General features: G+C 40.8%; 4 protein-coding genes and 2 long non-coding RNA genes across 9 annotated transcripts; 3 read left to right on the top strand and 3 right to left on the bottom strand.

The window, feature by feature from the left end:
* The first annotated feature begins 1,046 nt into the window (after positions 1-1,046).
* Positions 1,047-2,432, top strand: xcr1a.1 (chemokine (C motif) receptor 1a, duplicate 1). The gene has a single exon (XM_077534419.1). The coding sequence runs from the start codon at positions 1,047-1,049 to the stop codon at positions 2,058-2,060; it is 1,014 nt and encodes a 337-aa protein (XP_077390545.1). The 3' UTR covers positions 2,061-2,432.
* A 621-nt stretch (positions 2,433-3,053) lies between these two features.
* LOC144027061 (torsin-1A-interacting protein 2-like) lies at positions 3,054-7,385 on the bottom strand. Of its 2 annotated transcripts, XM_077534340.1 has the most exons (8): positions 7,109-7,383; positions 6,784-6,924; positions 6,507-6,680; positions 6,184-6,282; positions 5,961-6,110; positions 5,755-5,880; positions 5,620-5,673; positions 3,054-5,535 (listed from the first exon to the last, which is right to left on the bottom strand). In XM_077534340.1, the coding sequence occupies exons 1-8, from the start codon at positions 7,182-7,184 to the stop codon at positions 4,760-4,762; spliced, it is 1,596 nt and encodes a 531-aa protein (XP_077390466.1). In that variant the 5' UTR covers positions 7,185-7,383; the 3' UTR covers positions 3,054-4,759. The 2 variants fall into 2 exon arrangements, with proteins under 2 accessions (XP_077390466.1, XP_077390467.1); XM_077534341.1 differs by lacking the exon at positions 6,784-6,924 and having other exon boundaries at positions 7,109-7,385.
* Positions 6,875-11,508, top strand: LOC144027063 (torsin-1A-interacting protein 2-like). Its single transcript, XM_077534342.1, has 7 exons — positions 6,875-7,435; positions 7,827-7,920; positions 8,022-8,075; positions 8,419-8,610; positions 8,803-8,955; positions 9,031-9,189; positions 10,015-11,508. Exons 2-7 carry the CDS (start codon positions 7,869-7,871, stop codon positions 10,776-10,778), a joined length of 1,374 nt encoding a protein of 457 aa, XP_077390468.1. The 5' UTR covers positions 6,875-7,435; positions 7,827-7,868; the 3' UTR covers positions 10,779-11,508.
* LOC144027064 (uncharacterized) lies at positions 8,089-11,999 on the bottom strand. The gene is made up of 5 exons (XR_013285364.1): positions 10,444-11,999; positions 10,026-10,346; positions 9,014-9,113; positions 8,663-8,924; positions 8,089-8,548 (listed from the first exon to the last, which is right to left on the bottom strand). It is a non-coding gene; the product is annotated as an uncharacterized LOC144027064 (long non-coding RNA).
* Positions 12,000-12,861: 862 nt separating this feature from the next.
* On the bottom strand, positions 12,862-22,271 carry LOC144026788 (uncharacterized). 2 transcript variants are annotated; one of them, XR_013285302.1, is made up of 4 exons: positions 22,174-22,271; positions 15,743-15,928; positions 15,446-15,670; positions 12,862-13,812 (listed from the first exon to the last, which is right to left on the bottom strand). It is a non-coding gene; the product is annotated as an uncharacterized LOC144026788 (long non-coding RNA). The 2 variants fall into 2 exon arrangements; XR_013285301.1 differs by having other exon boundaries at positions 12,862-15,670.
* Positions 13,367-21,882, top strand: olfml2ba (olfactomedin-like 2Ba). Of its 2 annotated transcripts, none has more exons than XM_077533787.1 (8): positions 13,367-13,746; positions 15,465-15,728; positions 15,851-15,958; positions 17,403-17,564; positions 18,298-18,520; positions 18,959-19,858; positions 20,331-20,507; positions 21,151-21,882. In XM_077533787.1, the coding sequence occupies exons 1-8, from the start codon at positions 13,570-13,572 to the stop codon at positions 21,765-21,767; spliced, it is 2,628 nt and encodes an 875-aa protein (XP_077389913.1). In that variant the 5' UTR covers positions 13,367-13,569; the 3' UTR covers positions 21,768-21,882. The 2 variants fall into 2 exon arrangements, with proteins under 2 accessions (XP_077389913.1, XP_077389914.1); XM_077533788.1 differs by having other exon boundaries at positions 13,611-13,746; positions 15,536-15,728.
* Positions 22,272-22,541: the final 270 nt, after the last annotated feature.

The following is a 22,541-nucleotide window of genomic DNA, read 5'->3' as shown; positions in this document are numbered from 1 at the left end:
CCAGTCACAAACCGAGTTTTATGTCGCCGACCAATGATTTTGAGGAAAGTAGGCGGGCTCTAACGACCCAAAAGGTTGATTGTCCTCCGAGTGTAAACACTGCCGTCATGTGATCGTTGGCATCCAGCAACACTCGTTCGAGTTTTGTTGCTTGTTTTGACAGTTTAACTAACTGTCGAAAATACCACGTTTACTCACAATTTAAATGCTATAATATATATAATTGTATTTTTCTTTAATAATTGTATAATTCTTTAAATGACATTCATTTAGGTATTTATTTTTACTGTTTATTCATTAATTCTGGCCATATTGTATTGTCTCATGACCTTGTGTTCCCTCCTTACATTCCTTACAGACCAAACCTTTGATTCCTTCACTTTTATGCATTCATTTATCCTTACATCTCTTCATGCATCACCTAAAAAAAACACTAGATCCTTAATCATCCTTCCTTTCAGCTTTACTTTGTTGGAATAAAATCACTGTCAACCTGCCTTTCTGGCCTGTTTTCTTCCTTCTTTTTGATTTATTGCTTGCATCTTTACCTTCCAAACCTGCTTCCACTAATCATTCCTTTCTTCAGACTCACTTTTCACTCATGCATTCTTAACGCTCTATATGCATTTCCATAAACCCATTTTTGTGCATTCATTCCCTCCTTCTAGATGTGACTATCTAGATTGGTAATATGAAAAAACATAATGGGTTGAGCCACTAAAGCAGAAGCGGAAATAAAGCTGTCGTTGAATGATGCAGCCTCTAAGTACTCAGAATGACCAAGAGCCAACAACGATCCACATCACAAAAAATCAGGTAGATTCACTGTTTTGCTTTATATTTATAAGAACATTTTTAATGTGTGAATGATTTCAAAATATTGTGTGTGTGATACACTACTCATGAAGTGATGAAATTATATGGAGCTTTTGGGTGAATTTAAGAGTGAATCTAAAATGTTTGAGAACCTTTACCATGAGTTTAATTTAACCTAAACTTGTGAATGCACGTCCCAAAAATATAACTAATTGTTTCTAGGCACAACGATGAATGATTCAGTTTCAGACACTCCCTACGACTACGACTATGAAGATGAAGTATGCGAAAAAGGTGAAGTGGTCCAATTCGGCTCCATTGTGGTTCCCGTTTTCTTCTCGGTGGTGATCACGCTGAGCCTCGTCGGAAACCTCCTGGTCCTCGTCATCCTGGCTTTGTATGAGAACCTCAAGTCCCTAACCAACATTCTCATTCTCAATCTGGCCGTGTCGGACCTGGTCTTCACCAGCGGTCTCCCCTTCTGGGCCACGTATCACATCACAGGCTGGCTGTTCCACGAGGCCCTCTGCAAAATCGTCACGTTTGTCTTCTTCATCGGCTTTTACAGCAGCGTCCTCTTCTTGACCGTCATGACCGTCTACAGGTATCTGACCGTGGTCCGCCCGCTGTCAGACCTGAGACCAAAAACTGTAACATCGGGGGTTCTGGTCTCTGTCCTGTTGTGGATCGTCGGCGTCGAAGCGGCCGTCCCCTCGCTTCTCTTCAGTACCGTCGTCTCCATCCCCCACAAGGACAAACACTCCCTGGGCTGTGAATACAAAGACAACCTGTGGGCAACGGTTGGCGTTTCCCAACAGAACATCTTCTTCTTGGTCGCCTCTACGGTCATGGCTTTCTGCTACTGCAGAATTCTAGGCAGGATCACGAGAACCAGATCGCACACAAAGAGCCGAGCGGTGAAACTCGTCTTATGCATCGTGGCCGCCTTCTTCCTGGGCTGGGTGCCGTACAACGTGGTGATCTTTCTGAGACTTTTATCCAACAAGTTGGTTCGGCCTTTTGAAGACTGCGACGTAAGTATCGGACTGGATTATGCGTTCTACGTGTGCCGACTCATCGCCTTCTCCCACTGTTGTCTCAACCCGGTCTTCTACGCACTGGTCGGCGCCAGGTTCAGGGGTCACCTGAAGACAATGTTCTGTAAGGTGTTCAGAGGACCGAACCCTGTTGAGACACAACAGGGAAGTAAGTATAACTTTCTTTCACAGGGATCAATGTATTAGATGGTGTAAGGTGGTTAGTACCATGTGGCAAATCCAGGTCCTGGCTGAAAGTAAAAACCCTGACACAGATGCTTCTAATTTGCGCGTAAACAAGCTTGGATCTCGTTGTTTAATTTAGAATTTTAGAAGGTTGGCAAATATTTTTTCGTGGCAATGCATCGCAGTAATTGTGCCCAAAGATATACATTATAAATTAGCCTTACAGCCGTTTCTGTGGGAATAAAATGCAGGATGGGAGAGGATTCAGACATTTCTCAACCTTGTCCGTTCTTAAAATGTCATCAGTCACGACTCACAGACCAGTACAGTTCCACTGAAAGTAGTAAAGTACACATTAAACAAGAACTTACGGTATAAAAATTTACAGGTATAAATCAGCAATGTGCTGCCACCTAGTGGTCGAAAGTGGAATGCCACAAAAAAAATCTTGTTTTGGACATGCTCGCAGCTGAGCTCAACTGAATTGAGAAAAGAACGAATCAGTTCATGAATTGATTCCATTCAGTACATTCCCTCAAATTTGTTCAAATTAATCGCTTGCCAGCGGCACACTACTTGAGCCCATACGGACGTCAATTGTGATTGTACATTTGTATAAAAATGAACCGGTTATTGTAGATTCACAACTACTGTACATTTCAACCTGTGTTACGTGGGGGAAAAAAATGCATCCAAACAACTAATGGTATGAAGACATTCAGCTTTACATTTTTTAAACTACTTGATATAATACAATCTCAATGGTCTATAATTTTGTGTGTGGACGTTCTAATCTTAAAAGTGTTGACGAACAGGGGTAAAAAAGCTTTTATTGCTGTTCACAAAAACAGTGTGGATGATATATTAACACTTGTTTTTGTTCCCGTGTCTTGCTGCCAAATTATTTGATTTGACTGTACTTACTGACCAAATATACTGTATCGGAATATATTTTATTGTCTGAATCATTTTTCTTGCAATTGTACATTTGCCTACAAATTAATAACAGGCTACTGACATAAAAAAGTGGAACCTTTATTGTGTACAAGGGGAGGAAACTCAGTTGTAGGGTGTCACATACAAGCAATTAACATAATCCTGCATAGAAGACAAAGGAAATTAATTAAATTAACCAAGGACTTCTGTAAAAATAGCAAAAACAAAACAAAACAAAACAAAAACTCACATAAAGAACTGCTCAAACTGGTCTTCTTGGTGCCAGTACAGATGGTACAACGTTTATTTGGACACTTCTTTTTTTTTTTTTTTTTTTTTAAGCAGTGCATCACACTGCCATTGACTCATCACGCTGTAAAAAGTTCACACGTGCATCGCGTATAAACCAACTCATGACATCAACATTTTAATAATTACTGTATCTTCAGTTATTGCTTATATCGTAATAGATTGGGAGAGCAGGGATCAATTAGATGGGGGGCATGTTCGGACAGTATTCATTTCCCCTCAGACTAATTCATGCACCCCAAGTTAACACCTTCCTTCTTTTTCTTAGTTGCACTTTAGTGCATTCCTTAATTCCCTCCTCCAAGAGGTGGATGAAATTACTGCTGTCATCAGAGTAAATATGATGTAGCTTTGAAGTACTTTTTGAATGACCAAGGGTGAACAAGTCAAAACAACTTCAGGTAGACTTGTGCTTTGCTTCATAGTGAAAATAACAGTTTTCAAAATTATTATTTTAATATATAGTGTGTAAATACACTATTAAAGTTAGTGATTTGGGGGCTTTTGGATTCATTCAGGGTGAACAAAAAATGCCATAGAACCTTTAGAGTGAGCTGAATTTGACCTCTAAACTGCATTTGAGTGCAAAATATTTCAGCACTTTTTTTTTTTTTTTACAAAATAATCTTTATTCAATATATTCAGGAGTTATAAAAATGAAATCAAACAAAAATGGGGGAAATTTAAAAGCACAAACCATAAAAAATAAATTCTTTTTTTGGTCAACATCCTCAATTCATCAACCATCCTCAATTTATGTTTTGCATAGTCTCTTTCTCGCAAGTCTTAAAGGCACATGTTAGATGTAAAACTGTACAGTGTATGTACCATTTCACAGACCACAGGTGCAAAGAAGAAGTATTCTTACAGTATATCCTATATTTCACACAAAAATATACAACTAATCTCAAGCTATTACAAGATACAAATTATTATGAACAAAGAATATAAAATATGTTCTTAATAAAAGCCAGCTACTTGATTAAAGGTCCATCATTTTCAGTGCAAATCCGTCTGTTTGTACACAAGAGGAATGAAAAAAGGAATTGAGACTTTAACAAGAAATGTATCAATTATGTGAGCTGTTGGATGTACAAGAATAAATGCGGATTTTCACTCCAAAACAAAAGAGGAACACAAGGATGCTTCCTGATGAGTCAAATGAAGATGTTGAAATGTCGTGAAATCAAAAGTAAGAGCGTAGTACAGCTGGACTGCAGTTAGAGTTCAACAAATAAGCGCTTACATTTGACAATCGGGTCATTCCATGTTAACTCAAGAAATGTACCTCCTGAAGACTTTCTTCTAATTTTGAGGTGTGGTTGGACATGAAGGAAAATACCACAACACCAAACAGTTTTGTTGTCAACCTCTTAATTAAGTTTTTCAATGGCATGAAAGAATTTGAACAAAATCTGAGGGGTGAAAGTAAAATTCATTACATGGACTGACCCAGTGAGGTTCCGTGTGCCTTCTCAGCATCCATTCTTCTCGACTTCCTCCTCGGCCACCACGGGCAGAACGAGGTGGGAGATGCGGCTCCACAGTCCGCTGAATTTATCCGTGTCCATTTCGTTGAAGGCCATGCGGTTGCTTGTGCCCACCAGCCTGTCCTTCAGATAATCCTGAACCGCCTCCTCGACAGCCCCGAGCTCACCGCTGACCTCTTCCCGAGGCAGCAGCACGGTAAACAACAGGAAGACCTCCTTGTAGGCGGCGTGTTCGTGGTCACAGTAGCGATAAAAAAGGAGTGTGGAGCCGGGCGGCAGCTCCTCCAAACGGTGGATGACAGCCGCCGTTTGGTTTCCGTCAAACGCCGCCCGCAGCTGCCCGTCGACGTCCAGCTTCACCTCGTCGCTCTCCACGCCGGCTTTGGCGGCTCCGTCGATTTGGAGCACGGAAGCCGCCAGCGCCGAGGAGTAGGCGGACGCCAGTCCCTCGGCCAGGCAGGACAGCGTCTTTTCGGCGCCGCGCCCGGACGTCAGGATCAGGCTGACTGGCTCAGTGGGCTCGACGCTTTTCAGGTGCTTCTCCAAGTGGATCTTGCTCCTTTTCCACAGTTCGGGTCTTTGACTGCGGAAGCGAGCCTCCAGTTGTGACAGGAGCTCCGTGAAGGGCTCGAGCCTCATGGACCTGGACGGACGCCGTGCTCCTTCGTACTGGGACATCAATTTGTCCTTGAAGAGCAGCAGCACAGCTGAGCTGAGCAGCAGCAGGATCACAAGCGACCAGCAGAAATAATGACCACAGCCTGACAGAACACAGGACCATGTGCATGCATGTTTAGAGGTAAGCCCTCAATGAATTCATGGCAGTGCAATAATTTGATCTTTACCTCGTGATGAGCCTCTCGCGCATTTCCTGGCAACCCGTTGTGTCTGATTCATTTCTGAGAGATGAAAAAAAAAAAAATAGCAGCATTGTTTCCTAATTTAAACAACCAGGTGGATTCTCTTGAGAGTCCAATTACCTTTTTTCTTGTGGGGGACCGGTTCCTTCTCGGTCGGAATGTTATTGGCTCTGTGTCGTAATGTGTAAGATGGCACAGAGGGTGCGTGCACACTTGGGTCGCTGTGATGGTTGACTCTGGAGATATCTACACATAGAGGAGATTTTGAGTGCTGAAATTAAGCAACTTCATTTTACTCTCAAGATCGAGTAACTTTAATACCATACCAACACGTTTGGCTTTAGCCTCCATCTCCTTCTTGTACTCGGCCAAGCTGGTGATTTTGCGGCTTTGCACATTGTGTATAGTCTCTGAAGCTCTTGTTGGTGCGCTGGGTTTCTTGTATGAGGCAGTTTCTTTAGTTGATGATGCCTTGACTGAAGAAACAACAAAACAACTGTCATACCATTTAAATCTATACATTTGAATACAGAGTGAAATGGGTCATACCGTCGTTGGGTTTCATCAAAGGATTGTCTGTATTTTCACTCAGACAGCAGCGTTCGCCAAGCACAACAAACGGTGACAAATTCACATCTCCTAAGGAGCCTATTTTATATGAAAAGAAATAGCTGAATGGTCGTACGTGCCGTGGCACATTAACCGCTCGACAAAACAAAATAGGTCACACAATGTTTAAGTCAAATAAAAAATATTGGAGCGTGTGAACAATTTAAAGTGTAAATTTGTGTCTCTTCGACCAAAACAAATACTTGAAAACAACCATAAAAGCCTAATCACAAAAGCTCTCCATGTCACTTTGAAGCACTTACCAAGTGCTACTTTTGGCTGATGCGGACTGCCCACAAAATCTTCCTCAATATCCATTGCCTGGTCTTCATCTTCTTCTTCTAGTGCTGCTGACTCCTGGAGCTCCATCTCCTTTTTATCACCACTGCCAAACAACGATTCTTCTTCCTCCAGTCGCTTCTTCTTTCCAAGGGATGCTGGAAGACAAGTTTTGGACAATTGAAGCACTTTTCATTCAGCGTGAATGGTATGACATCAAGTTTAATTGTCGTTGAAGCCAAGAAAATACAGTCGGCTCACCTTCATCTTCAGAGCCATTTTCCGCATTTCTGGATCCATTCATATTTGGGACAGAAGAAGACGCCGACGACGCCGCCTGCTTTTGTATTCCCCTTTTAGTCCTCTTTATTGGAGCCCTTGGGGTAGCTTCATAAATTACAGCTATACAGGGAAGGATACTTTTAATTTAGCGAGAATGATTGGATTTTAATGTCTTCAACAACAATTAAATCATGGCATTGGACGCAGAGCCGCTCAATAAAACACTTCGAAGCCAGAATATAGTAATTCTGAGCTAGCCTAGCATGCTAACGTCAGTGAACTGTCTCAAGTCTGTTACACTTACTCCTTCCCATTGACTGCCGTCTCGTCGACCTCCTCAGAGTTCGGGGAACCGTATCTTCAGAAACGCCCGTATCCATTTACGGTTTTAATTTGGCCGAGAAAATGTATAAAACACGGATTATACAATATGATCAAACATTGTGCTCGGGTGAGCCAGGAATTATTGGGGAAGGAATTACGCGAGGACAACGGAAGAAAAACCTTCCACCAGTTGTAATCGTCCCCCTAGCAACAAAAAAATAAAGATCCGTCAGCGACGGATCCCTCGCGAAACACCGAAACAAGGCGACGTTGTTGTTCGTCATATTTCATGGTGATGTGATTGGGGGTGAGTTTCTAAATTTATCTGACTTTATTTATGTAGTCATGTGCCCGGTTGAGGGTTTCCACTGCAAGGCGGCTTGCTTCTCATTGCACCTCTGCTCTTAGCATAGATTTGCTAATGTGCTAATTGGCTGGAATTTCATTTTGTCGCCATTTCTGATCGTACTTGTGTCGGTGAAACAATTCAGTTGGACTAAGTTTGTTCTTGTTTGTATATATTTTACATATGGGTTTGCAGCTTTAATACATTATCGATCGATATAATCTTGAGGGTGTATGTTTGGACAAATCGTCTTGGACTCTGGACACTTTGAGGAGCAGTTGTCCCCATGTGGATCAATGTACAGTTGGTGTCGTCATAACATGACAGGTTTGTCCAATTTTACGCTACAAAGGATCACTCATTGGGCTCGTTTGAGTGAAGCTCTCAACCAGTCATGGAAGGCCCACCAGACCCAGCTGTCAATCACCATCAAGAAGCAGCAGCAGGTAAATGCAATGCATCGTGCGTCTACAGATGTTAAACTTTCAATTGAAACATATCAGGTATATTGGTGTTTAACTGTGCACCTAATGTGTCATGTTGTCAGGTATCAAGGAAGATGACAATCAGTCTAATGAGACATTGTTGCAACATTGCTCAGGTAAAATGTTCGAGGTTTTATTGTCACTTATCAACTTGCAGCTATATTTCCAAAATTTCATTTGAATCTCTGATGTGTAACAAAAATAATACTGTAAATCAGCAGTCTCCAACTTTTTTTTTTTTTTTTTTTGCGGCCGGTTTCACATGAAGCACTGTTGTGACCACCCTCATAGAAACAAAAACAAATGATTCATATTCATAATACAACAAACAATTTTGCTGAATGTAGTTTTCCTAATTAGTGGGAGCCCTGTGCTTTTCTTTTTCCTCTTCAATGAGTTGGTTCCGTCTTGAGGTAATGGAACAGGTATTGTCATATGGCCGCATTGTTTGTGCTGCAGATAGGGATCAGTCCGAGGATAGGAGCGTCATTCTGACTCATGAGTCGAGGCAAGGCCAGTTGGACGAGCCAGTTGTGGAGAACGGCGGCAACACTCCGCTTGATCTGAATGGAAATACTGACGAGTTGGACTATGATTGCACAGTGGCACAGAGAGACGAAGAACCAACAAGGAAACAAGAATTGTTAGCTGGTCAGTGGTTCCTGTCATGATAAGTAACTTGCTTAATATGCCTTCAGTTTACCTCAATTTCTAAGTGGTCTGTAGGGAACAGTTCTTTAGAAAGGAGGCAACAAGCTGTTTGTTGACACTCTCAGAAGTTTCCTTTCAAACTAAATAATCTTACTAAGCAAGACCTGAAAAAAAAAATAATCTCTGCTGTAGCTGGGGAGGACCAACCAGGGGATGAGGAGGCACCGGAAGACACCACACCAGCAACAGAGAACAACGCAAATCCCAATCATGAAGACGGCCCCATAGAAAGTCTCCACAAAGGCCTTCTGGTCCTTGACGACACAAACTGTGATGATCAAAAAGGTGCGAACTACACATTTGATATTTCTCTCATTTGTTATCTATATACATGTTCACCAACTTAATCATTTTGATCAGAATCCAAGAGTTGGAATCCCGTGGAAGAAGAGGTCACACGGGTGCCGCGGAAAGCCTCAACGGGGGAGCTTCTGGATGATGATCTGAGGATGAAAGTTGAGAAAATCGGCCCCTCATCTCAGGAAACAACACATTTAGGAGTTACTGGAATACCTGGAGGTAAGTCAAAGTCATTCAACCATTTTTTGTTCTATCTTGATCAGGGTTATATGCAAACTAGAGTCGATTGTTATTTGCGCTCCCAATAATCTAAACACGGTGTTCTGATGAAAGGGATACTTTACTTATTTAGCCATTTTTGGCAGTCAAACATTAATATTTTGCCTATAATAAATTTGATATTTTCATTATTTTTCATGTACAATAAGTACCTTTAAAAAAGACATTTTGCAACTTGCTGTCGATTGAAAATGACATTACAAGGGCTCAGGTAACCAATCACACCTCAGCTTGTGAATACCACATGACCAAACCTAGAAAACAGGTGAGCTGTGATTGGTTACCTGAGCCCTTGTGATGTCATTTTCAGTCCAACAGCAAGTTGCAAAATGTGTTTTTAAAGGTACTAATTGTATGTGAAAAATAATGAAAGTCTCTAATTATAGACAAAATATTTTTTTATTGCTATAATGGGCCAAATAAGTAAAGTATCCCTTTAATATTGTGTTTGTGGAATATGAATCGAGCCTCAAATTCCGCCCGTTTTTATACGTTGCAGGGGGCCGTCATTTTGTCACGTCCTGTTGGCTAAATGAGTTTTGTTGTTGTTGTTGTTGTTGTTGTTTTTTTTTTTGTACAGACTGTTATTTATGGGATTTTACAGTTATCTGCCAATTAATCAGTTACCAGAAGTGTGTTCTTCCAAATATTAGAATTGGCGTAAAAAAAAATTCCTACCGGTTAGGTCTTCTATTTTATTACAAAAAAATGCACATACATGATGAATAGTGTTTTTAAAAAAAAAAAACCTCTTACTTCTTACAGAAAGTAGATACCTGATGGGCATCGGCATAGTGTTGGTACTCGTCGCCATCGTCACGCAGTACTTCCTCCGGCCCGAGCCTTCGCCTCCGAACGCCACGCCTCCGATCGACATTTTCCTCAGGCAGTTGGACGGCGTCGAGTCTCGCTTCCCTCTCCAGCGCCCCGAACTGTGGAGCCGAAGCCGGATCCACCTGAAGAGGCACCTCCTGACGCAACGGCCCAGCGAGCCCGTCAGTCTGATGCTGACGGCGGGGTCGGCGGGCCGCCGGACGCTGCGATGCCTGGCCCGCGACCTGGCCTCGGCCTTCTCCTCCGCCCTGAACGCCTCCGTGCTGCACATAGACGGCGCCAGCAAAGCCGGCGCGGACAGCGACCAGGTGAAACTGGACATCGACGACGAGCTGCAGGGGGCCTTCAAAGGGGACAAACCTGTGGCGGTGGTTCACCGCTTCGAGCAGCTGCCCCCGGGCTCCACCCTCATTTTTTACCGCTACTGCGACCACGAGAATGCGGCGTACAAGAAGACGTTCCTCATCTTCACCGTGCTGCTGGAAGATGAGGATGAGATAGCCGCCGGCACTTCTTTGAGCGCCGTGGAGGAGATGGTAAATGACCACCTCCAGAGGAAGTTCCTCTCGCACAACCGGCCCCTCGCCTTCGACAGGATGGACCTGGACAAGTATAGCGGACTGTGGAGCCGCATTTCGCACCTCATCCTTCCTGTTGTCGCCGAAGCGTGGACAGAACGTGAAAGCTGCTCGTGAACATTCGGATTATCTTTGGGGTTGGTGGCGGAATTTTTTGACAGGTTTGCTGATAAAGTGATGACATTTTATGGACAGTGATTAAGTCGGAGTGAGCGCAATTGGGGGAATGAAGGAAAAACTATATATTTTTTTAATCCAATGGTTTTAATCTTCAAACATATTTAAAAAAAAAAAAAGTCTTCATGAAATCAATTCAATATCTTTTTGACATACTATACTGCTCGGAAAAATTACTTCTATGGTCACAAATAATGCAAAATATGACTGATTCCCGTGTAGTGGTTGGCTTGATTCTGTTCAGCATGAAAAGGAGTTTCAAGAACCTTAATAGATAAACAAAAACAAAAAAAACAAAAAAAAATTGTAATTTACTTTCCTGTGCATAAAGGTATAATTATAGAAGCCTTGTTTAGTCCAAAGTAGGCATTTTAATATTCTGATTGAATTAAGTAGCAGCTCTGTGCAGGATCGCAATAGGAAAAAAAATGTTTTACCAGTCTTTTAGTTTATTTATATAAATATATATTTTCATCATGTTTTTCTCTGATCAGCGACTGCATGAAACTTTGCAATACACAACACTATGTCTCTTTTATGCAATTTTCAACCCTCCTGTGGCACCACACTACGGTGTGCCTTAACCAAACTTCCCATGTCATAACCCTGGAAGACAGTACTATACTGCTTCATAGTGTACATGTGCCTTCAATAAAGATGACAATTCTGAGGCATGTTTGTTTCATTGTAGTGTATGCCAGTGCCATATAGAGGGCAGCATTAGGCAGAGACACGGTTAAAAACCCGGGTTGGGCAAATTTGCGTGTTTTTATAATAGAGAGTTGGGCCAGGTCATACATTCAGATATAATGGGGGGAAAAAAAGTTACTATGTGTATTTTGTACCAGCAGTTAAAATAAAAAATAATGTAATTAATAATTAGTGCTAATTATTTTTGAAGTAGTTTAACAATTATGTAATAAAATTACAGTATTTTTTTTTTTAATTTAATGTGAAAAAAAAGTTAATTTTATCAGCATTTTATTTTAGCATTTATAATAAATCAATTATTTCATGAGCTAAATTATTTAAAAAATATCCAATTTTTGAAATACTAAAATAATGCAACAAGTAGTTTCCTTTAGTAATAAATTAATACATAAATTAATTAAAAACAATTTTACTAGTTTTAGGAATAATTTGCTAAATTAATGCAACAAATAAAATAGTTCATACAACCTTTTCTTTATTATTCAGTGTTTATAATTAATTAAAATTGAGCAATTATGTAATATAAAACGTGAAATGTATATGTAAAGTTTTTCCATTCAGATTTTTTTGATTATTTAAAATATAACTCATTTAATTAGAATCAAATTAATAGCATTTTAATTAACTGACTGTAGGAAGAGGAATTTGCTAAAATAATGTAAAAGTTTCTTTACTAATATATCATGATTATTATTTATAGTTATTTTATTTTGATTTTTAGTATTTACAGTAAATTAATGCAAAAATTAAACAAATATTTCAATAACAGTACATACTAGGGGTGTGAATTGCCTAGTACCTGACGATTCGATTCGTATCACGATTCACAGGTCACGATTCGATTCGATACCGATTAATCCCGATACGAATGGTCACGATTCGATACCGATTAATCCCGATACGAATTTATAAGTCGATTGTTGCGATTTTTTCCATTCAAATTTAGAAAATACTATCAGTAAATTTGTACATGTACACTGTAAGATTTGTATGAATATATTTATCTAAAACTTGAGGCTTATAACCGTGAGCCACTGTACACAAACAGTTTGCAATCTGTTTCACATTTGAACAGCATTAAAATAAAAATATTAAGGCTTAATGTGCCGTTCATATAACATTCTTCCATGCTCAAGGTGTGAATCCTAAAAAAAATAAATAAAAAAAAATCGATTCTGCCGATTATTGAATCGATTCGAGAATCGCGCGATGTAGTATCGCGATATATCGCCGAATCGATTTTTTTTAACACCCCTAGTACATACTATATTATACTGTATAGAATTGATTTAATTCTGATCAACAACATATTTAATCAAATACATGTAAAATGTATATTTAAATTTGTTATGTTGTTAAATCAATGTGTGAAGAATTTCATGAGATAGAAAAATAAAAACGTATAAATACATTTTAGGAAGGTGAGAAATTTAGGATGCATTTGTGAAATTGATGCAACAAATGCTGGACAGGCAATACTTAGCGTTCCACTGCTTGAAACGATCACATGGTGCAACAGATTGCTGTTGTCATCGTACAGATGCTGACCGGCCACTACATTAGGTAACCCACACTTTGGCATCAGAGCCAATACAATTCGAGAGGTAATAATTGTACAGTAACTTGAAGTGACGTATGCGCTGCATCCTAATGAGAGCTTTTTCTCATATTTTGTTTTCCCTACCCAATGAAGCAGTCGCTCACATCAAACAACATGGGACAAATTCATTGCATGACACTTACTTGTACAGTTATGATGTATTTTGAGTTGAACTCCTCCTCACTCCTTCCATCAGGGCCCGCCTCCTGTCGGCACTCGCACAGCTTTCACACGCGCGCTCTCCCTGCCTCCACTCTCCATCAGTGCATTGACATCATGGCCTCATAGAACCTCATCTTCAAAGTCTGGACTGGCCATGAGGAGGCCAAGGACTTTTCTCGGCTGCTAACTTGAACAATCAGCAACTTTTTTTTTTCCTTTCTCTTTCATCGACATCCAAGGGACTACAGTACTGGCAGCATGTTGAAGTTGTGTGTTGTGATCTTGGTGCACTGTGCGCTTTTGGCGCACGGAGTCGCCGTGCCAGCAAACAGCCTGGCTGCTGCAGACTCCAGGCTGCAAACTGACACTGAGGCAGGGCAAAGTGCCAACAAGCTGCAGGAGGTGACAGACGACGGGCAAAACACCCTCTCCAAGGTAAGGTGTGCACTCACAATGCATCATACAGTTAGGTCCTGATGGGTTGTTTGCCTTTATACACCACTGCAATGGATTTGAAATGGAACAATCAATATGAGATTGATATGTGAATGAAGTGTAGCTAAGCAGATAAAATTCAATCAAGTCCAACTGTGATCTCAATGCAAGTGAACAAGGCCATCATTAGTCTCACCAAAATGAAGACAACTCAAGTCGATGATGGTAAATCATCAACACAAGATAAGATTACCACAGAGAATGCAGATGCGCCGGTTCGCTTTTACAACAAGGTGTAAACCGCTGGTAACATCCAAGAATAAATCAAGACACAAAAAGAAAATTGTATCATAATGAAACAAAGTGTGGCAATCAAAGAAATGTACATCTTGTAACCCAAAGCATAACACATCATGTGTCAAATATGATAGATGAGCATGTCTGACTGGTAATGGAATGCGCTCACTGTGTTTATTGATATGAATGCCTGACAGAAATAGCTAGATAGAAAAAAAACAAAAAACAAAAAAAAACGTAATGTTACGAAACTAATGGGACGACGACTGTTGGTTCTAACTATAAGTACGAAACCAATTTGAGACTTTCTGAAGAATGGAATATTCTTAAATGCTTATATGGAATATTAATATACTCAATCAATATCGAATCGATTTTCCTTTTTGAGCCCAAAAACTATTCATAAAACCATTAATCAATAATTTTAATATGTCTTTTTTCCCCCCGATAAATTCTTAAGAAAATAGAATTATAAAGGATTTTTTTTTTTTTTGTATTTTAATGTTTTCCTGAAATTTACTCTTGACATGAATTTAAAATGCCATCCATCCATCCATTTTCTTGACGGCTTATTCCTCACAAGGGTCGCGGGGGGTGCTGGCGCCTATCTCAGCTGGCTCTGGGCAGAAGGCGGGGGACACCCTGGACTGGTTGCCAGCCAATCGCAGTGAATTTAAAATATTCTTACATTTATGCAAGACCTGACCTATTGCACTTTAAGACAATTCAGAATCTTTTTAGTTTATATTTACAATTATTGAAATTGAATTATGAAAATATTTTCATCCCACCCTTGCTGACTATAACAAGTGTTACTTTTATCAAACTAAATCATTTGACCAATTACTGCTTCCACAAAATTTACTATATTATTAAAGTTTAATATTTGTGGAACTTTTATCATGTCCATTTAAGAAGAATTGATGTTCCATAATTAGTCAATATCTGATTGAATAGAATCGAATTGAATCGAGAAAAATGGAATCAAACTGAACTCTTGTGAATCGAAATCGAATCGATTGAGGAAATTAGAACCGATATCCAGCCCTAATAATAATACCAAGTATTGATTTGAAACATAAAATTCCTACCCCAAAAAACAATGACAGATAATTTTAAAGAAATACATACTGTATATATCCTAATATATATTTTTATATCTTATGTTTGTTAATTAGTTGATTTAAGTAGATGTATTGAAGTGAAGTTGTGCATTAAATGGCTTTAAAAGACAGTATGATTAAAGTTGACAGTCTACATTTCAATGACATACTGATGGTACTATTGTGGTGTATAAAGGCAAAACAAACCTAAATCCTTCTGGATTTAACTGTATGTTGCGTGGACACCTGACAACTTTTTTTTTGTGCACAAACTTGAGCGTGGTGGAAAAAATACATACCGTCCTTTTCTCTTTGTAGCTGCTGGGTGATTATGACAAAGTGAAAGCCCTCTCGGAAGGCTCTGACTGTCGGTGTCAATGTGTTGTCAGACCCCTGAGCAGGAGCGCCTGCCGGCGGATAGAGGAGGGCGGCGCAACCGCGCACGACTCGTACACGGTGGAGACCATCACGTCCGGTCCGGAGTGTAAGTGCGCCTGCGTCGCTCCTCCGTCTGCAGTCAACCCCTGCGAAGGAGAGCTCAGGCTGAAAAAGCTTAGGGAGGCTGCGAAAGATGATGTCAAGGTGAAGTGTCGTACCTCCATCCCCCGAAAAAAAAATTGAAAGGATCATCACGGAGCTTGATTGGCATTCTGGTCTCCAGTCAGTCTGCACGTCTTTTGACCCAGTCCACTTGATCATTTTAGTTGGCCACCGTCCTAGAGCTTCTGGAGGGTTCCTATTATGGGATGGATCTACCCAAGCTGCACACCATCATCAGCAATCTGGTGGACCGTGTGACACACATTGAAAAGGTACCAGATGAGGGCGAAGGATCCAATTTGTGTCATGATGAATTAGTTCTAGGAAGTTTCAGCTAGGCCTGAATAGACGTGAGGACAAAAGTATTGGGACACCTGGTCATTACACCAGTATAGAAAGTCAGTCCCTCTCGGCTTTGGAATTTAAAAAAAAGAAAAAAAAAAGCTTCCACTCTTCTGCAAAGACCTTCGACAAGATTTTGGAATGTCTATGTGGACAACTTTATGCAATGCACAGGACATCATACCCTGACCACAGTGTTCATAGGATAAGTCAAGAGTTTTTAGTATGACGCTGTTTAAAATGGCCACAGATTGACACACAAATGATTTCTCCAAACAATTTTCCCTGTCAAATTGGACCATCAGCCTTTTTAGTTGTTCACCAGTTGCTGACCCCCAGTCAGTCCCGGATCAGTCTGTTCCGAAAACTCATCCATGCAAAAGGAATTTAACCATATTTCGCTAAACTGAAGATATGAAAGATTGTCCTAGGTGTCCCAATACTTGTGTCCATATAGTGTTACATAAACATCACCGTATGGTCAATATAACAATCATTAGCGTAACTATTGGGTCATAAAACACCAACTAGCAAACCAGATCATTTTTCAAACATGGTGGAGGTAGCGTGAATTTGTGAAAGGGGCAAAATATTACTATAATAATCATAACTCTTCACTCTTGCATCAGAAATCATAAAAGTCCCAGAAGAATGTGGCGGTATGCGTCTCCTGACTCCATATACTCAAAATAAATCCCAATTGTAATCATGGCCGGGACAAATTATGGCGTCGTCGCCTCACAGCGGAGGCGGAAAAAAAACAAAACAAAAGGAGGAAAACGTGCACACGTTAGTAGCCATGTGTGGAGTTACTCTTTCGCGATGCGTAAATATTGACTTGATCGTCCACTAGCTGGCTGAACTGACATGAGATGTGACACAACCATTGTTAGGCACACTGAAAATAGATGTGCTTTTCCCCACTAAGTGGCCTCTGGAGACTTTTTTTTTGCATGGGAAAACCTGGAGAAAAATGAGCCTCCATTTAGACTTGAAGTATTTATACTGTACATAGCCTAGACAATATACTGTACAGTATACCATATTACATGGCAGCTGATGTCACTTTCCCACAAAGCATGAAGGTGCGTGATCATATTGTTTACATTAATATAAAGCAGGGTTGTACAAAATAAACTTGGGCAATGAGCCAAAATTAATCGAGTATCACCAATTAATTGATCGTCAAATTAACTGACAACTATTTTGATAATCAACAAATCATTTAGAGCCCTTGTTTCGTTTAAAATAGTCCAAATCCTGTTAAAATGGTCCAAATCCTCTAATTTCACGATCATCGAGATTCATTTTCTCATTTAGAAATTCTGTTCAATGTTAACCATTATAATCACACGTGTTTATAATTGTGTAAAGGTGATGGACTTGAAACAGACCAAAGATGAGTCCCACACAAACCCACCGAAGCCGACAGATGATGCAAAAAGGCGGACCACGGCCCCGCAATCACCTTCACACCACCAAGATGATCAGGAGGGAGAGAAACGCGGAGGACCAGAAACGTCTCAAAAAGCAACGGTAAATGTAATGTCTGACACATAACCAAGTTAACAGATGCAGTGGTCACCAATCCAAAAAGTAAGAAACCTTAGTATTAATGTTTATAGGTTGTTAGATTCAAGTCTTTCCTCCACGTGACCTATCAAAATTCCTAATTTGCAGGTGATTTTAATAATATACATTTTTTTTTAAATCTTTAGCTATGGATGAATAATATATTAAATTGTTCTTGATAAGAAGGAGGTCGGGTGACTGTAGCACCGCTGACCCCATGACAGCATCCAAGTGAAATGACGATCCACTCCAGAAGTGTTGGGTGGGCTTCTTCCCCAAAATTGAATCACCATACTGGTATGCTCTCTCAGGGGCATTACGCAAGGTTATTGATGAAAACTGAAACTACGTGGAACAAATCTAACGTGATGATGAAAACATGGCAACAAGATGCGCCCTTTGCTGAGTCCAATACATAAACTCGAAAGTTAAGTTTGGAAACTCTGTGTATGTCCAGTAATTACAAAAAGCTAGACAACACTAGCGAAAGCTCTGACTGCTATAAACAAAAACAAATTCTGTCCCTATTGTCATCTCATTTGGAATCATTTTCAACAAGTTTATCTCAGAGTTACACAAAGAGCGCCAACTATTGCTCCAAATAAATATTTACGAATGAAAACTGTTTTTGTTTGGCAAACTTTGTTCAAACATACTCGCTAGATGGTTGTGAAGTTCTTCCTCTATCTACAAACAGGAGAAGCATGTGGAGAAGTTTGTTGCCAGAACTCTGTCCGACGGTTCGGCTCAGGTCCCCAAGGTGAAGCCGCATGCGGCTCAGAAAAATGGGGTCAACAAGGAGGTTCCTCATGGTTCCAAGACTGCTCTTAATGGGATGATTATCAGAGGAGTGACTTTTTACAAGTCTGAGCCAGAACCAGAACCAATGGCCACTGATGACGGGGAGCATGAAGAGAATGGTAAGTGCCACCAACTAAGGTCTTCAAGCAACAGGAAATGGAGTATTTGTCCAGCCACTTTGTTTTTGCAATGAGCAGCATGCACTCTGACAAGAACCAGCTGGTGGTAATGAACGATGTTTATGAAGAAGTCAAATGAAAAAATGTGCGATCTCTGTCTTACTAAATGAGAGATAATTTATGGTACAATAAAATCAATTTTCTATTCTGGGGCAAAGCAGAAGTTCCTCAAAATTGCTGTGTGTAATCTGTCAGTCTACTTTTATAGACAAAGATGTTGAATTCCATCCTTCTGATTGTACCATTTGAAATCGAGTCGAGGGAAAAAGAACAAAACAATACCTCGAAGTGGTGGTAAATGTGAACATAGACGGATGATCAAAAATGTTTACGATTAGCCTCAGCTGCCTTTGAGTAAAACTTCTCCATCTTCTGCAGATTTTGAGTATCACGGATTCAGTGGCGATGGTCCAATCGACCTCCTCATCGAGGAGAATCTTCTTCAACACAAAGCTCGTCCCCGTCCCAGGGAGAAGGCAGAGCCGAGGTCATTCCACCCCTTAACGACTGGCCTCATTTATGACTCCAAGAAGGCCAGCGAGGATACAATCCTAACAAACGATCTGAGTGATGAGATCCAAGACATTGATACACCATCCGCTTCCAAATGGGTCGAGAGTGACACAAACACAACGAGTGAAGTCACGTTTGCTCCCTATGCAACCTCGATGAACCCCACCACAATGAACTCTGCACCGCAATCCGTTCCTTCGGACATCAGCCAGGGGACTTTGATAGTGGACCCTTCCCCAGATGTAACTACAAAGGAGGTGACCATAGCAACCCAAGCCGATGATAAGACAACCCCTATAAGTAGTACACAAACGATCACAATGAAAACCCAAAAACTGAAGATTAGTGATCAAATGCAAGCCACAGGGGCACCAAGCTCCACTGTGAACGATGTGACCACCAACACTGGGACCCAAACCACCAACAGTCCAACAACTACAGTCACTCAAGTTGCCGCTACAACACCACAAGACACTGAACCGACCTACATTCCAGTATCTTCTACAGAAACGCCACCACAAACTTCCCCACCTGTCACCACCCCCACCACCACCACCACCACACCTGCGACAACTTCTCCTCCGCCCACTACCACCACTCCCAAGACCACCACAACGACAACCACTACGACCACGGCCATCCCCAGTCGGGCACCTACTGTAAAACGGAAGTACAAGATCAGCTGGGAGGAAGAAGAGAAGGATGCGGACTGGGAGTTTGATGACATAATGCAAAGGCAGGAGGGAGCAACAACAAGAAAACCGGGTAAATTGAGTCCTCATAATTCTGCATTTTGTGTTGCATGGACACTACATCTGTGTCCCTGAACATGATCTGCTGTAGAAAATGGATGGGTTGAGTCATTAAGTACTGAGAAATTACAGAAGAATGTAAATCTATGATCTGTACCAAATGTTAAGGAGTTCTTCCTTAGCCTACACCTCACGCTACAACAAAATTAGTTCAGTAGTTTTTGTACAATCTGGCTAATAGACTGTTCAAAATCTACAGTGTAGAAATCTACACTATCAATTTGGTGGGAAAGTCCAACAGTCTTAGAATAATACAAAAGAGTATTATTTGGACTGTTCTGTGCCAATGTGGCAACCTCGCGTGCGTCAGGCTGGTTCAAATAAAAGCCTGTTAGAGTAATTATTGTCAAGAGTCTTTGAGGTGGGTCTGGAAGATGTTGATGCTCTTCTAAATCCTCACTCATAACACCCGGGGTCTTTTGCAGAGGAATGTAAGGACACCCTGGCAACCATCTCCGAACCAGTGACTCACAACAAGTACGGCAGGACCGAAGGGGCTTGGATGAAGGATCCCAAGTCAGACAAAGACAGGATTTATGTCACCAACTTCTATTATGGGAACAACCTCCTGGAGTTCAAGAACATGGAGGTTTTCAAAAAAGGTAAAGCATTTTTGTTGATCCTGAACTTTTGATTGCTCTTATTCCTTCTTACCTTTCCAAAGAACTATACCAATTATTTTCTATCCTCTCTAAGTGGATTTATCAACTCTGACAATTTCCGTTTTCCTTGGCTGCTTTGCCAAATCCTATTCCTTTCCTATTTCAAATCTTTTCCAGCCTACTTCACCAACTCCTATAACTTGTTTGGCAACTTTCTCAGAGCATTTTACCAACCCCAACAAACATCCCTTTTGTATATTTTGTAGGTTGTTTTGACATCTCTTCCGAACGTCCTCATTTTTTTTGGGCCTTTTCACCTACTCCAACAAATTTGCTATTTAGATTTTTTTTTCTTGGCTGTTTACCATTTCCTTCACTATTACACATTAGACCTTTATACCAACAAATGTCCTTTCCTTAGCTTATCTTTAGTCATTCTTCATTATGCACCAGACAGATGTCACATGTATCCTAGTGAAAATTGAAAGTCTCAAGGACCCGTGTACAAAATTGAACAGGAAGTCATCCATTTTGATTTGAAGCAGCCATTTTAGGAAAATTCCAGGCTCATAGTTTGCTAAGATACTTCACACCTAGACAAACTCCAACACCTCCTAAAATTGACTTCTGTCTTTCTCTCTAGGCCGTTTTACCAACTCCTACAAGCTTCCTTACAACTGGATCGGCACCGGTCATGTGGTGTACAACGGCGCCTTCTTCTACAACCGCGCCTTCTCCCGAGACGTCATCAAATTTGACCTGCAGCAGCGCTACGTGGCTGCCTGGACTATGCTGCACGACGCCGTGATGGAAGAATCAACGGCGGCGTGGGAGTGGCGCAGTCATTCGGACATCGACTTCGCTTTAGACGAGAGCGGTCTGTGGATCATCTACCCGGCGATGGATGATGAGGGCTTCTTACAGGAAGTGGTTGTCCTGAGCCGCCTGAACCCAGTGGACCTGAGCATGCAGAGGGAGACCACGTGGCGAACCGGGCTGAGGAGAAACCACTACGGGAACTGCTTCATTGTGTGCGGGGTCTTGTATGCTGTTGACAGCTACAAGAAAAAGGATGCCAACTTGGAATACGCCTTCGACACGCATACCAACACTCAGATGATTCCCAGAATGCCCTTCACCAACAATTACACCTACACGACCCAAATTGACTATAACCCCAAAGAGGGCGTATTGTACGCATGGGACAATGGACACCAAGTTACATACGATATTAAGTTTGCATATGTAGACTCCAATTAAGCTTTTAATTGTAGAAAATTTAAATTCTTAAATGGATTGTAGATCAGTCCAACTAGCCTATAATGGCTATTTGTTCAATTTGTATCTGAATTTAAATAAAAAGTGAGCCACACTGGTCAGTCAACACGTTTTGTAGTGTTAAGCCAGGCGCACACCAACAGACACAACTGAAAAAAATAGAACTGGCAAAACAACTTATCAATAGGGCATATTATGATAATAAAACCCTTTTTAGATCAATTTAGAAGTGTCAAATACTTTAAGGTGGAACGGGAAGTTCAATTGGTCCGACTTTTAAACAAATTCCCATTTGCGCTCCACCTAACCAGTTAGCCTTCAGTTTCAAACATTAACTGATACAAATGTCTAAAATTACATTTAACACATAATAGAATGCAAAGCTTACGTGTTTTTTTCACCTGAGATTAGTACAAAACAGTCGGTGGCTAGCAAGCTAACGGCTAAAAGCGACCTTCGATAACTCAAGACAAACACAGGAAGTAGAAACTCACCAAAATAAAATGATCATGATTTAATGGAAGCAATATTTCTGCTCGATCTTTTTGACTACAGTCGATCATCGCCGATTATCAGGTACAGATAGCGAGAGAAAAAAAATGTTAAATATAGGGGGGTGTACTTTCATTGTGCCCGGAGTCCGCTTACCTCACGGTAACTTCCTGCAATTTCATAAAAAGGTTCCATCCACTATATTTTTGCCTTCACAATTCAATAAATTGTGCCTCCCAAACCAACTCCCATTGTGTGCACAAG

Source organism: Festucalex cinctus, chromosome 10 (assembly GCF_051991245.1).
Source record: "Festucalex cinctus isolate MCC-2025b chromosome 10, RoL_Fcin_1.0, whole genome shotgun sequence".
Taxonomy (NCBI): Eukaryota; Metazoa; Chordata; class Actinopteri; order Syngnathiformes; family Syngnathidae; genus Festucalex; species Festucalex cinctus.
The sequence above is the reverse complement of the archived record's forward strand: the minus strand, read 5'-3'. Positions and strand labels throughout refer to the sequence as shown.